General features: G+C 38.3%; 1 protein-coding gene across 1 annotated transcript in view; it reads right to left on the reverse strand.

The window, feature by feature from the left end:
- Window positions 1–10,586: 10,586 nt before the first annotated feature.
- APOB (apolipoprotein B) overlaps window positions 10,587–15,038 on the reverse strand; it is a gene marked incomplete at both ends in the record, with an annotated part of 35,595 nt that continues 31,143 nt past the window's right edge. The window contains 5 exon segments of the mRNA XM_082302382.1: window positions 10,587–10,663; window positions 10,666–10,790; window positions 10,792–12,401; window positions 13,479–13,662; window positions 14,501–14,615. Coding sequence (XP_082158508.1) covers window positions 10,587–10,663; window positions 10,666–10,790; window positions 10,792–12,401; window positions 13,479–13,662; window positions 14,501–14,615 — 2,111 coding nt within the window.

The raw sequence follows: 15,038 nt of genomic DNA on the forward strand, positions 1-15,038 counted from the left end.
TGCCTTGAATCCATGTATTTAGAGAGCCTAATGTAACGCCAGAGCTCTCATTGCTGCTGTTGCTGTCTCACTCTTCAGCACAGGATGCCCTTAATCATGAGTGACCGTTTGGATAATGACCCTTTCCTAGAGCCACTTTGGATTCCAGGGCTGCACTACTTCTTGTGAATCTGTGTTTTTCTCTGTTTTTCCTGAATCTGTCCTTTCCTGATGTTTTTGCACAAGTTTTGCACCCTAAAATCTGTATACCCATGACATTTTCCCATTTGCAATCACTATTACCTTTAGAGACAAATTAGCTTTATAGCTAATCAGTTTGATGACATTAGTTTGATGTCTGTTCAGTTGTTCCAGGCAGGTTTATTATGAATAGAGCTTCCAGCTGCCAGGAGTACTGTGGTAGGGTACAGAGATGCAAGGTGGTGGGTGTCCCCTTGTCCATGGCTGTGAGGAACTGTCAGCTGCTGGTAGAACTACAATGTGGCACTGGCTGGGACTCTGCCGCTCCCTGAAGGGCAAAGAAGTGCAGGAAGACTGGATATTCTGAAACAGGGAGATCCTAAAGGTGCAGGAGCTGGTGAAGGGTCTGAAGTACAAGTCTTATAAGGAGCTGCTGAGGGAGCTGAGGGTGTTTAGCCTGGAGAAAAGGAGGCTCAGGGGAGACCTCATTGCTCTCTACAACTGCATGAAAGGAGGTTGTAGCCAGGTAGGGGTCAGTCTGTTCTCCCAAATGACAAGGAATGGGCAAGAGGAAATGGCCTCAGGTTGCATCAGGGGATGTTTAGTTTGGATATTGGGAAAAAATTTCTTCATGGAAAGGGTTGTCAAGCTCTGGAACAGGCTGCCTGTGGAAGTGGTTGAGTCACCCTCCCTGGAGGTATTTAAAAAACATTTAGATGTGGCACTTAGAGACATGTTTAGTGGCGGACTTGGCAGTGCCAGATTGATGGTTGGACTCGATCTTAAAGGTCTCAATGATCTTAAAGGTCAAACCCACTTGCCAACAAAGGGCAAAATAGGGAGAAATCCACCATGGCTTCCTACCAGACACTTCTGGGGCAGTATCTGAAGGGACATGAAAAGGGCATAAACAACTTTAAATAGAAGAGATTGAAGAAATTACAGCCCCCTGAAAAAGGTTCATGACCTCTGGTGTACACACAGCAGTGCTACCTTAGGAAGATGCTCATGTTTGCATGAACGGTCTTTTTTTGTGTATTTTTTCTCTGCGAGGACAGCATCCCAAGAAAATTATACTTGACAACCTGATAGCAGAAGGCAAGCTCAGAGGTAAAAATAATTGGACATAGGCTTTTTGTACTGCTCAGGGTCTCCTTGTTTTCCTACAGTGCTTCTTTGGCTGCAGAAACACAGCAGTAAATGTAATTTAAAAGGCATCCTTGACATTTGTGAGATCCTTAGCATCATAGCACATGCCATTCTTGCCCTCCAAAATATGTGGGGAAAGTGTGGTCATCTCACACAGTGCATAAGAACAGCTGCTGGTTAATGGTTCTTCTAATCACAAGTGCAGTCTAACAAACAAATTCTACTACTTCTTACTTTAAGCCAAGTTTATGTGTTTATTTTAAGAACAAAGGCTCAAATGCATAAAAGTATCAGAATTGCTTTAGCCAAGAAAATTGTAGACATCCCATCCCTCCCTTCCCCAAAAGAAAAAAGAAGTGTTATCTGGTTGACTGCAAGATCAACATTCTTAGATTAATCTCAAAAAGGCATCTAATGAGTAAGAGGAATGCATTACATCAAAAGATCATATTTACTGGCCCATCTAACCACCAAAACAATTTCTACATGCGTTGAAGATCACATCAAAGCAGGGGACTCTATGACTACTAAATGTCGTGTAGGGCAATTTTCTGTGACTTGCCATGTGAGTGGGAGTATTCACATTACACTGAATAGCTTTGGGAGCACAAGTGCTGAAGCCAGGTTTAATACACATTTGTGTTGCATAGTCGAATGTGAGTTCCACTGGAAGATTTTCCTGTATAGGACATTCGTAACTAAGATTTCCTTTGAGAAATCTCTACCATAGGTGTGAACTCACAGCTTTTCTCTGTTTTTGGGGTGCCTACAGGGTTTTAGTCTTATCATGAAATAGAGTAATTCAGAGTGTAACATACCCCTTGCGATCATCTGATCCAATACCCTACACAAAGTAGGACTAACTTGGAAGTTATGTTGAATTTTGAAGTGAGATGAAGTTGTTTGTGACTGTTCCCATCTGAGTTCTGAACATGTCCAAAAAAGAACATTCCACAACCTCTCCTGGATCTGTGTTAGCGTTTGATTCTTCACAGGGTAATTTTTTTATCCTTCTTACAGCTTTTATTTATTGCTTTTTGTCTTTCTGCTCTAAGAAGAGCTTGACTCTGTCTTCTCCATAATCATGTGACAGGTCATGAAAACAGAAATAATGCCTCTCCCCAGCCTTTTCCTCTTAAGACTCAGCAACCCACCCATCTACCTCTTGTTTGCTCCAGCCCCCTGAGTAGGTTGCTGGCCACTGCTGAACTGACTCTGGTATGTCCATGGCTCTCTTTCACTGGGGATCCCCAAACCAGACACAGTAATCCAGATGTGGTCTCACAAATGCCAAATAGAGGAGAAGGATCTCTTCACAGACCTGCTAGCTACAACTTCCCAGTATGTGGTTGGCCTACTTGGGTAGAAGATAATACTGCTGACTCAAGTTCAACTTCTTGTCACAAGGAGAATACAGACAGATGTAACATGTAAATATAGTTATTAGATATAACATGTAAATGTATATATTAGGCATTGCACATTACATGTTATATCTATATATATCCTAAATTTTATCCTCCCCAGGGGAGCACAGTGTGCTTAAAATGTTCTGTTGCAACCTTATCCAGAGCGGAACAAATGGGCTATCTGCTAACTACATTATGGTGGATATCAGTAATCACTATGGGAGTACTCAACTTCAGAAACAGAGACTGGCTGCACACCAGACCCAGAACAGAAGTGGAGATGGGGTGAAGAAGCAGCTGAGCTTAGCATCAGACTTTCCAATATGTGCTGACTTTTCAGTATCAATCTTTGCAGGCTATGCTTTTCTACTTTAAACACTTTTTTTTTTGGTTGCAATTATTTGTTTTTTTAATGAAAAAAAAGTAATGTAATCTTATTAAATAAATCATCTTCTCCCTGTAATATCAACTAGTTTGCATGCCTTGCTAAACATTAAACCAGATGAAATGGGACTTAGTTTCATACAGTTAAGTAGCACACTTTTTGTGAACGGTAAATGAGATTACTATTTGTTATTTTTAAACAAATGTTCACCCATAAAAAGAAACATCTCTATTAGACAGAAAAGTGACTTCACAAAGGTGCATTATGTGGCAGCCAAAAACTGAAACGGGTGGCAGGTTATTTCCAAAGTTAAAAGTTTATGGTGAAACCACGATATAAATTAACTGCTAGCAGCCGCTGAGTCCAGTCCTCGGATCATTTATCTGTATGAGAGTGTTATATGTTTGATGCCTGGTATGTATGATGGTTTTGGGGTGGACTAGAGTGTTTCTGAGTGATTTAGCACATGAAATCAACTCCAAATTACTAAAACAATAAACATGATGATGGGAGAGAGAAGTCAATACATGTATCTTGATTTCTTGTTGCCATTACAGTGTGTCTATCTACTTCATGGTCTTCAGCACAACGAGACTTATCAGATTGTCTCCACGTCATGAGTTAGCTTCATTCTGACAATTCCACTGAAAAGCAGAGAAGTATAATTTCCATTTTACTCATGGGAAACTAATATATGAGAAAATGAGGTGGATGAATGACGCAGCGGATAAAAAGCTGGTCTAGGAACTGAACCCCAATCCAGAATGTTAGCTATTAAAACTTGACCCTGTCTTTACAATGGGTTTTTAAGGAAAGTCAGACATGGGGTATACATCAAGACGATTTGTAAAAACCAAAAAGACAGTGATGTTCAGTGGAAACCTGAAGAGGGATGACATAGAATGCAGGTCATTACTGGGCTAGTGAAATATCAACAAAATTTTTCTTTGAAAAAGTGTGTTTCCAAAAGGATTGGAAAATTTCAGCTCAAATCCTTTGGAGCAGGAACTGGCCATTGTTGAATAAGAACAACAGTATCACTTTACATAATTGTGCAATGAATTCATCAGCACATTCCAGCTGAAATGGAGTGCAAAAAAAAAAAAAGGAAAGCTGCAGGACCCAAAATCTATAACTTTCTGATTCTGTGTTTAAACAAAAATTGAAGCTTTGGAAGATGAACCTGGTGGAACACCACTGGTGAAACTGCTGAATTAATGGGTCCTGAGTGGGAAGAGTTACGTCAGCTTACTGCTGACAGGCATGTTGGGAAGGCTTGGCTGGCTCGATGTGCTGAAATGAAGGGGATGACCTAAGGATTAAGGATTAACTTTAGGCTTTTAACTTGACAGTAATGTACATAGTACGTGTGCATGTGTTTGCATGGATGTTTGCACATATAGACAGATGTGCCTGAGAGAGAGACGTTGTGGGGTTTGTACTGCTGGAATATGGGCTATGTGTGAGAGATGTGTGTTCCTTCAGATTTGGCTGGTTTTCAGTTCTGCAGCTTTAAAATGAAATGCCTTTGCATAACTGTCCATATTGTTTGCAAGTAGTTATAAGCCAATTATTTCCATAGAGAAAAACAAAGGCTTATTAAATAAACAAATATAGTAACTGAGAAAGACCATTATGGAGAGACAAACAGCCTGCTAACAATGGAAAATGTCTGTTCAAAGTGTCATGCAGCACAGAGGTAGTAGGTGTTGGTGAGAGCTTTTTTTTTTACCCAGCTTCTCTTTGAGAACATTCAAAGGTAGCAATCTTGAAATAAATTAAATTAACACCTATACTGAACTTTGGAGACAGTGATACCACCTTTCCATTTTTCTTCCTTTTTAGCAGCATAATATGATGCAGTCTGAATGGGATTGTGAAGTATAAAGGAGTGAGCATATACCAGGGGAAAGGGGAGTTTCTGCCTAAATGCAGAGGTTTGATCTGGTGGCCTTAGCACAGGGGCCTAATAGCATCTTGTAACTGGCTTTGGATCTTCACTTCCAGCCCGGTGAGCCACTGATTTAAAACTTAAGAATATTACAGGTATTAGAAGGAAAGAAACAAGTGACCTTTCAGAGTGACTGGTGGACACTGTGTGGGGCTGTTTATGAGACTAGTGACAAAACAACATGTTAACAGATGAAACTATTTCTGAGGTTTCCAGTGCAAAAACCTTCCATAGATGAAACCTACCAATAGAACTACAATTACCAATGCTCTCAGAGCAGAGGTAGAGCTGAATAGGAAGATATCCATAAAACACTTTCTAGAGAAAACTGAATAAAAACACTATGAAGCTTTTTAGAAATAAACTCCTGTAGTCATTGCAAATACCAGAAAATATATTACAGCAAAATAACAAGTTAACAAGTATGCTAACTTTTTTCCTCTACTTGGCAACAACATTGGAATACATCTTAACTATGATAAAGGTAGAGGTAGTAGGGAAAATGTGGGGAAAGAAAAGTATGGTTTGGAGGCTGTTGCCTTTCCATCCTTAGTCAAAACTGAACAGAAATGATGGCAGAATATTACCCCTGTAAGAATAACCAGGTTGCCCAGAAACCCAGGAGTTACCAGCCTCTTTCAGTAGTGTAATAGAAGTGGCAGGCAGCACTTAGAGTTGTAGGTTTGATATTTTTCCCCATGCATGGCCTTAATTAAGACCATCTTTACTCACCCCAGTGGCCTCCTCTAAGTATCTAACCATGCCATTTGTAGGGTAGATCTAGTGAATATTTTCATTCTTCAAGCTCTCTCTGCTGTGCATTTGGTTCACTCCTTGCTTCAGACCAAGTCTCAGGTCCCCCAGGCACCTATGCTGCATATGGCTTTTGGCTCCCTCTTTAAGGAAACTTGGACACTTGAATAGAGAGTTGTTCCAAGTCCTATTTCCTATAGGCTATATAATGTTTGAGCTAGTTCATATCACTTGTTCAGAGACAAGAACTTGTTCCTTGAGTCCCAAAGGCAGTGTAGATTAATAGATTTACCCATAAATTCAAGACTGTTTCTAATATGTCCCCTTGAATTCATTTGCTGGGAAATCAATATGAGGTTATAACTTGTGGTGGGTCTCTGCTTACAGCAAACAGCTGGCAAATTCTTCACAACAGATGCATGGTGTAAGCATTTTGCATGACCTTTGTTACTTCCCCAAGTTGGTGGTGGAACTGTTGCTCATGTACTTGATCCTCTCACTCTGCCAATGCCCAGCCTAGCAGAGGACCCTTCTCCAGCCATTCTGAGACGTGCAGTTTGTTCTTCTAACAGCTACCATAACCCTTTTGTCAGGATATGAATAGTAATAATCATAATATCAGTTCCTGCACGTTGGGAAAGTGTCTGTGGTTTGGTAAGGCAGAGGAGCACTTCTGTATAAATTCACATGAAGAGCATAGAACAGGAAAGATACAGAGCCAGCTGAGAAGGCTTCAGTTGCTGGAATGCTTCAGGGTATTTCAGGATGGCACATGGTTGCAATCAGAGTGAGGATGTGTTTACATGCAGGCATACCATAAAACTTCTCTGTCTTTGTATAATGATACATTACAATAATGATGCAGCCAATTGCTCATAAGCCATTTACCAAAGGGTAGGTACAGTGTTTGAGATGGTAACCTAAAGCCATATAAATTTAGTCACAAGAGAATCACAAAGTAACTCAGGTTGTAGGGGACCTTGGGAGGTCTGTAGTGCAATCTACTTCTCCGAACAGAGGCAAGCTTTAACTCAGATTGTGTTGCTCAAGAATTTGCCCAGTTGAGTCTTGCAAACATCCAACACAGGCTTTTATTCTATAAGGTCCCAGTGTCCCTTAACACCTCGGATGGATAATGAAAGAAGGGAAAGGGTGATGAGATGTATGTGTATATTTCCATGTCTAAGGCCTGGGACCAGAACCTAGAATTCTTGGCCCCAGCAGACTTTCTCTGTGATACTAAGTAAAACTGGGTAAAAGCTAATAAAGAAGCTCTGGTTAACGTTGTACAGGCAAGCTTCATTCTGATCTGTCTCAAGTTTGTTAGTGATTAATTTTCTTGTCTGCATGTTCTTTCAATGATATTTTTGTGTAGATTTTAATAGATAATAATATAGCTTTGTCCTACAGGATCCCAGAGTGCTTCTCAAGTTATACACCTAACTGGCCAAAGCCTACTCCTGCTGAGGCCAATAGACATTTTGCTATCGATTTCATTTGGGCCAGGATTTGGCTGTGCAGAAATGGAATACAAGCAATTCTGTATGTCCGCATGGCCTTTAATAAATTCTGGTTTCCCACCTGGGCAATAAATCTGCCAGCAGAAGAGTAGTACAAATTTTTGTGTCACTTACTGAACAACTAAATATTTTAATATAAAGTTTGAAAGGTATCAGTAGGCCATAATGGCAGTTACTCTAAAAGTATCAATAGCACAATTTAGAGCCAGAGGTGGGTGATGGTGTGTGTGGAGGTGGATACGAGTGTAGAATCTCTGTATATGAAACAAACTATGCATGTACTTTTCAATCACTTAATAAAAAATTAGCTCTTGTTGGTTGCATAATCTAAAATTATGGAACATTTTTTCTGCCCTACATCTGCAAAAGTTTTTCATTTAGGAACACACACGTTTCTTGTCAATGTTATTTCTACAATCACTTAGTTAGAGCAGGGCATATTGTTCTCTCAATTTCTTGTTAAAATGTTTCACGTAATTAAACTTTTACAACCAGTTCTGCTCTATGTCTGATACCTGCTGTAAATTATAAAGAAAAGCCCCTCTGGCATTTATGAGAATTCAGATGATGAAGACTGTAGAAAAAAAAAGAAAATAAAAGAAGCAGTGTCACTGAGCCCCAGATAGTTGCTGATTCCCTGTTATCTCTCACACAATTGGATTTAATGAAATAGAATCTTTCCTATTATATAAACTATAAAGAAGCCAAAATAGAACTAATAATATTACAAATTATTATACTGAAAACATTTCATAAGTTTCAACACAATTTGAATAATTGTGGTTTTGTCTATATTTCTGTAACATACTACATGGAAAATAAGGCTAAAATTTTCTAGATCTTGAAACAAAACAGCAGCAACAACCAAACAACAGGAAAAAGAATGGAAATTAAAGTGACACCTAGTTGTACGTGCTTGTGGGACATCCACATACAAGCACAAACAGCCTCTTCCTGTGCAAAAATACTGCCCAAGTTTCAAAGGGGTACTTGAGATGATCTCTCTGGTGTGGAGATTTACAAAACAGCTAAGTTCCAGTAAGACCAATTTTGAGAGCAGTGTTCTGCTTCCAGGCCGCCCCCCCCCCCCCCCGACCAACTGTGGGATGACTGCAAGATGGCACATCGATTACAGGATTGAGAGCTTTAATCCAACTGGCAGCAATGCTGCTATGAGACTTGGAAATCTCCTCTAACCTCTAACCACAGCTTAGTGTGCAAACTATTGTGTTTGCTCTTGGGAAGCTTCATCCTTGCCAATAAGAGCCAGTATTTATACTATTTGGCGTATTTATACTATTTGGCATATTTATTAATCAGTTAACCCATTCCTTATAAGTAAATCCTTTTTTAGCATTTATAATCCTTCCAAGAATGACGGATGATGGACAGAAATAAATAGACATGAGGGGGAAAACAAAAGAAAACAAAACTTCAAATCTCTTTTCTCCCATAACTATTATAATTTATGCTACTGTCCTTTGTTTCACAGGGCTGTTTGTCATGACAAAGGGAAGCAACAATCATTCAGTGTCTGAGAAATCTGGTTGTGCTTAAACATTTCTGAAATTCAGGGAAATGAGTGGTGCAATCTGACATCCAATAAAGATCAGATGACCCATAGGCTTCAGTTTCCTTGTGAATGAAGGTGAAAGGGCTCTGCAGCTGACATCTTTTTTTACTGGGATACTCAGTAGAACATGTAAACAGGGATTTTTATACCTTTTGTTCCCCTGGGCAGGGTGACATATGCAGATTGGTTCTATTCAGAATCAAAACTTATTTTATAGTTAAAGGGGACTATTCTATCTCTCATTCTGAAAATTTTTGCTGTAATTGTGATGGGTGAAAGCTCTGAAGAGAAAATGGATTTACCTTAGTTTCTAAGAGATACCCACTTGCTGACAGCTAGATAGGTGTATATATAGTACCACGCTTGCGAGATTCTGATTTCAGGGTTAAAGTAGCTTATCTGATAAGAATCATTACTGGCAAAGCTACTCAGGTAATAATATTATCTATCAATAGGGATATCAATGTCTTGGTGCTCCATCACTTCATGTATGTACTCCATCATACCATGGAACGAAAGCAGATTCTGTTTTCCCATTAATGAACAAGCAACAGCCATATTACAGAGTGAACTGATTTTATCAAAACAGACATGTGCACAAACTTTCTAGTGTTCTTTGTCAAAAAAGTTTATTCTCAAAGAGGCAACATTATTTCAGCCTGAGCATGCATTTCTCTAGGACTGTCTATATAGTATTCCAACAGCTGAAAGTACACCATTTGCAGGTCAACATATATTCCACTTAAAAATAGGCTTATTTTGTGAGGGTCTTCTTCACCGTACTTTAAATTCACCTTTAAATGAAAATTCATTTAAATGAATGATAGGTTTCAGCCTAGGAGGGGAAAACTTTTTGACTCCCATCATACACAGTGATGTCTGTGAAACTTTGACACTTGACTAAACTCACAATAAGTAAAAGATAGACAATTTAAAGTGAAACCAGAAATATCATGGGGAAACAGGTGAGAAAACCCTGTATTTCTGAAATATAAAATAGCCAGTAGAAAGAAAACCCATCTAAAATTCTTGGCATAGTTTTCTGAAAACTGATGCAGGCATAAATTAATTTTTATTAAGAAAACCTTTGTATTATTATCTGCAATTTTCCAGGAGTCATATTTCTACCTATGTTTATATGTTAATTTTCAATTTTTTATGCCATTTTCAGAATTTACCATTTTTTTAAATTCATGTTTTTATACATGCCCTTTTCCTTACTTATCTATGAAAGTATTTTTATGCTGGGAACTAGATGTGTTTCCAAGTCTTCCTTCAACTGGCTTATGAATGTGACCTTTATCTTAAAACCTGTTTATTCTATGTATTCCATAGCTTTTGTGACTATTTACAATATGCATTGCACATTATTGACTTGATCCAACATACTGAAATCAAAGAAAAGACTTCCCATTGACCTTGAAAATTGTTGGATTAAGCCTTATGCTCCAAGTAAAAGTAGTTGTAATGAATGACACAAAAATGTAATAAAGAACTCATTTATTGGCTTATTAAGCTTATTAAAATAACCTAGTGTAGTTTATTAAGTTTTAATTTACAAATTCAGATTCAAACATATCTACCTGAAGCTCCAGTATACTGACTGCTGTTATATTTAAATACATTTTGGTAGAAACTTGTTACTTCTCCTCTTCTACATGTCCATTCAGGTGTTCATGCGCTGCTGAATATTTTCCATAATCTTCTGAGGACTCACTTGCTCAGTGTCAAGTTGTTCATCAGTTGCATTTCTTTCCATTTCCTGGAGCCTTTCTCAATGCCTTGCTGAATCACTATGTGTGTCATTTCCACTTTCTTCCTGAGTGCCTGTCTGCTTTTCTGGGGCATGTGGTAAATGGACTGCCAGTCACATGGGCACCTGTATTCTAAGCTCTCCTTGACGAACAGCTACATACGGTTTTATGCTCTCAGCTGTTATTTGCTCAAGCCAGCGAAGAAGCTCTGAGATATATTGCAGGAAAGCAGAGTAATTTTCTATAGTTAGATCAATTAACCTTTTGGCTTCACTGATGAGCTTTGCTTGGGACTGACTAAGCTGCCCATAGATCTCCCGGAGTTTTTCTTTGAGTTGCTTGTTATGTTCATCAATTTTCCTCTTAGCAGCTGCAGACCAATATCGGATTTTTTCCTGAGCAGCAGATGAGAGTTCCATGATCTTCTGTTTTCCTTTTCCTTCAAAATCAGTTATAAGATCATAATATTCCTGACTGTAGATTTCCACCAATTCTCTTACTTGGTCTGTCAGGCGTGTAACAATGCCAGCAAGATCTCCAACATACGTATTGTGCCAATCCACGAGAAGATCTATGATATCCTTCAGCCATTCCAGTACCTTGTCTTCCACCTCATAGTATTTCACTGACAATCCAAGTGTAGTTGGATCAAAATATTCCTCCCGCAATGACTTTACGTAGAGGAGCAGCTGGTGCAGCTTTTCTGAGAGGTCCTGGAACGTCTTCTGGCTGAAGTCTTTGAACTGAGAAACATATTTTTTAACATCTTTTGTCAAGGATCTCAGCTTCTGGGCAAAGTCTGAAGCCATTGCATCTTTGTACAGCTGTTGTGTTTGGACTTTAATGTCTTCAAAATTTTTGGATTGCCAGCTTCTAACCATTTCTTCTACCTTCTGAAAAACTTGTTGCACTACTTGTTTCAGTTGCTTCAGCCTTCCTGCAAAGTCAGCTTCCTGAAGAGTAGCAAATGTCTGCCTGATTTTTTCCTGCAAATCTTTCAGCATTGCTTTAATTTGATCAAGTACATTACGGCCTCTAAGAATTGTTTCAGAAGCAGGAAGTCTGACTTCCAGTTCATTGATAGCTGCAATCAAGGCATCGAAGTACTCCTGAAGTTTTGAAAGGCATACATCAGCACTTTTTGCTACCTTCTCTGTAGTCATGATGTATATTTCTGCACCACTGTACTTTTCAGACAGCCCAGGGACCTGGAATTTTGTGGTTTTCAGGAATTCAGTGGCTGAGTCAATTATGTGTTTTATTTTCTGGTGGTACTCTTCTATTATGTCAATTAAAACATCCAGAAGTTTTGCTTTTATTCTTTGATAGTCAAACTGTTCAGCCTGATCTGCTGCTCTTCTATAAAGCCGTTTAGCTTTGAACTTCAGCTCCTGATATTTGTCAGAGGCATCATTGGCGGCCGTGCGAAGCTGAGCATCTATTTCATCTATTTGATTTGCAGCAAAAGTGTATGCTTTTTCAGCATTATTCTGCACTATATTCTTCATCTTTAAGGTGGCAGCACTAATTTCCAGTCCCATATGCTCCTTATGGTACCGATTAACATACCTATAGACTGCATCTGTCATTTTAGGCACTCTTTCTTTCAGACCCAACAGCAAGTCTTTGGCAGCATCCTCATTCCAGTTGAATTTCATTTGAATCCGCTCAGGTTCCTTGAAGGATATCTCACCTTTTAGTATGTCAATGTCCTCCTGGGGAGCAGACTGAAAATACAAAACAGGGTAAGAAAACTCCAATATTATTTATGAGCGTATTTCAACATTCTCATTGTTGCATCTTTAATTTTGTCATTGATTAAGACAAGCACTCTCCAATTTTTTGTCCACTGTCTGTTTGCTGTCTGTCTGCTCTCATCTTGAAAGGTTATTTTGGAAGAAATTATCTCGTACCAAGCTACTTCAAGCTTCTTCAAAGAGCAAGGCTAGAACATAACTTAGTCTGGTCTTCTTTAATATCTGACTGCAAATAAGATTTTTCCTTCCTTTGTATTAAATGCCTATCATGTCTCATAAGGGAGGTGAATTACTTGGAAAAATGAGCCTTCTACTCATTCCTGAAATCAATTAAAGTGAATTCAAAAAGCATTTTCTTCATATGAAAATATTACAGGATTTAATTTTGTAATCATTAAAATAAATGAGACAGTTTAGACAGAGTAGTTACTAAATCCTCAAATGAGAATATATTTACATGTATAGTTTTTCCATTTTTATAGTAAATATTGAATTATGAGTTTCTTGTGATGCCTAAATTAGTATATAATTTTGGAAGGTAAGATTTTAATTCTGAAATTATTGTAGTATGCCAATAACAAAAGCATGTATTGTAACATATTAAAGGATTAAAAAAGACACTTCACAGATGCTCTAACCTCCTCTGGTGGCCTTATTCCTATAATGGTCACTTATGTAGTAATTCTAAGTAGCCATCAGGCTACTTAGAATTACTGCAACCCTGGGCTATGGCTATCTATTAAACCTGATGGGTAGCTTATCTAAAACTGACTTTGTACATTCTACCCTTTCAGTGGGTGTGCCTTCTTGACCATAGGAGATGGAAAAAATAACTGTGTGAAGGAGTTGAAAACACCTCTTTACACACATAGTACTTTTAGTACTGGAAAGGCCAGTGTAGGAAATAAAACCTTTTATTACTGATAATATAGTTTTTATTTGGTAGTTAATTTATATCTCAACATAAGCACACACAAAATTTAAAAGAGAACTTTTCCTCTGACCACATCAAGCATTTTTGCTTTCTATTGCTCATATCAGACTTACCTGAGTTTGGTAGTAAACTCTGGCAATGAAAATTTCATCATCCCCTTCAAGGACATAAGCAAGTGTCCCGGCTGAGGGTGAGGATATTGAGCCGGATGATTTCCTTTCATTCTCTTGGTAACGCACATGAACATCTGTGAAAGTTGGGCTGATGATATCTAGTGACAAAGTGTCCTCCAGGGCTCTGAAACCACAGTAAATACACAGCTATGAATCAATGCACAAAGCACAAGCCCAATGCTGTATGTCTGAATACAGTAACACATATAATTTCATATATATACATATATGTATGTATGTAAACAATGCCTTTATCGTGAAAATAAAATGTAGGGTTTACTATCCACATTTCTTAGAATTTAGCCTGACACATTCAAAACTTCATGCCACTGCAATTTTCCTGTTTTAGATAAAACTACATTGAGCTCTGTTGAGAATTTTCATTAAATTAGGGTAGCAAAATAAAACCTGTAGCTGTACAGTTGTCAGCTTTCTACAGATTTTCACAAACTGACTGCAATTTTTCCACCAACACAAGTGTAGGCACTACTGTTTATCTGCATTTGTACTTGCCTTCACCGATTCTGTCCCTTGGATGTATCAATCCAACACTTGCAGATCAAAACAGGCAGTAAGGCAGCCAAGTCTGACGTGGGCACTTGTGAGTAAAAATTACTCTATAATGGTTTGTGGTGGCAGAGGGATCCACTGAGAAGAAACCCAGCTATGTTGATGGTTAGATCTAGAACTGCTCTGATTATAAAATACCGTGTTTATGTCTCAGCGGTTTTCTGACATGGGGCTGGTGAGAAAAGCTGTTCTAGAAACCCTGAGAGGGAATAGCTTTAAAGTTACCTTGAGAAGGAAAAGGACACAGCCAATAGTGTGTCAAAATAGGTGGGGTAGATACACAGGTTCTTATCGATTACTGCAAAGCACCCTAGGGCATTAGAGATCAAAGCAACAACTCATCACTTGCAATTATGTCTATTATAAATTGTATTATTAGAGCAAATCTTTACCCAAATCCTGAAATAGTCAGATTTTCCTTGTAGTTGGCACTCATGTCACGATGTGAAAAGCTGCCGGTTGTCTTCATAACAAACATTCCTTCTTTATATTCATAGTTTGAAACAACTGTGAAAAAGATTTCAAATGTGTGTATTACCAACAAGCAATATAAAAGACATATCCAGTTGTATGTTTGATGGCCAGTTGTGGGGTATTTCACTGGTATGTCAAATTATGATTCAAGAAACTGAATGTCCGTAATTCCCAAATAAAAAGATCTGAAAAAATTTGTTTGACAGGAGCATTTTAAAATTCATATTATATCTCAGCATGGATATGACACACATATATATAGTCATTAGCCTTCAGGGTGACTGACTGAGACTCTGATAGTAATTTATGAAAAAGTGCCACTGCTGATAAAAGAAGTGTTCTCTAACAGCAACACTAAATAGACAGAAACACCTTCATATGCAAAGGCCTGGGGAAAAAAGATCTGAAAAAGCCTAGTCTACAATAATTTTTATCCCCTAAAATTATGGAATATAG

The sequence above is a fragment of the Coloeus monedula genome (assembly GCF_965178545.1).
Source record: "Coloeus monedula genome assembly, chromosome: 2".
Lineage (NCBI taxonomy): Eukaryota > Metazoa > Chordata > Aves > Passeriformes > Corvidae > Coloeus > Coloeus monedula.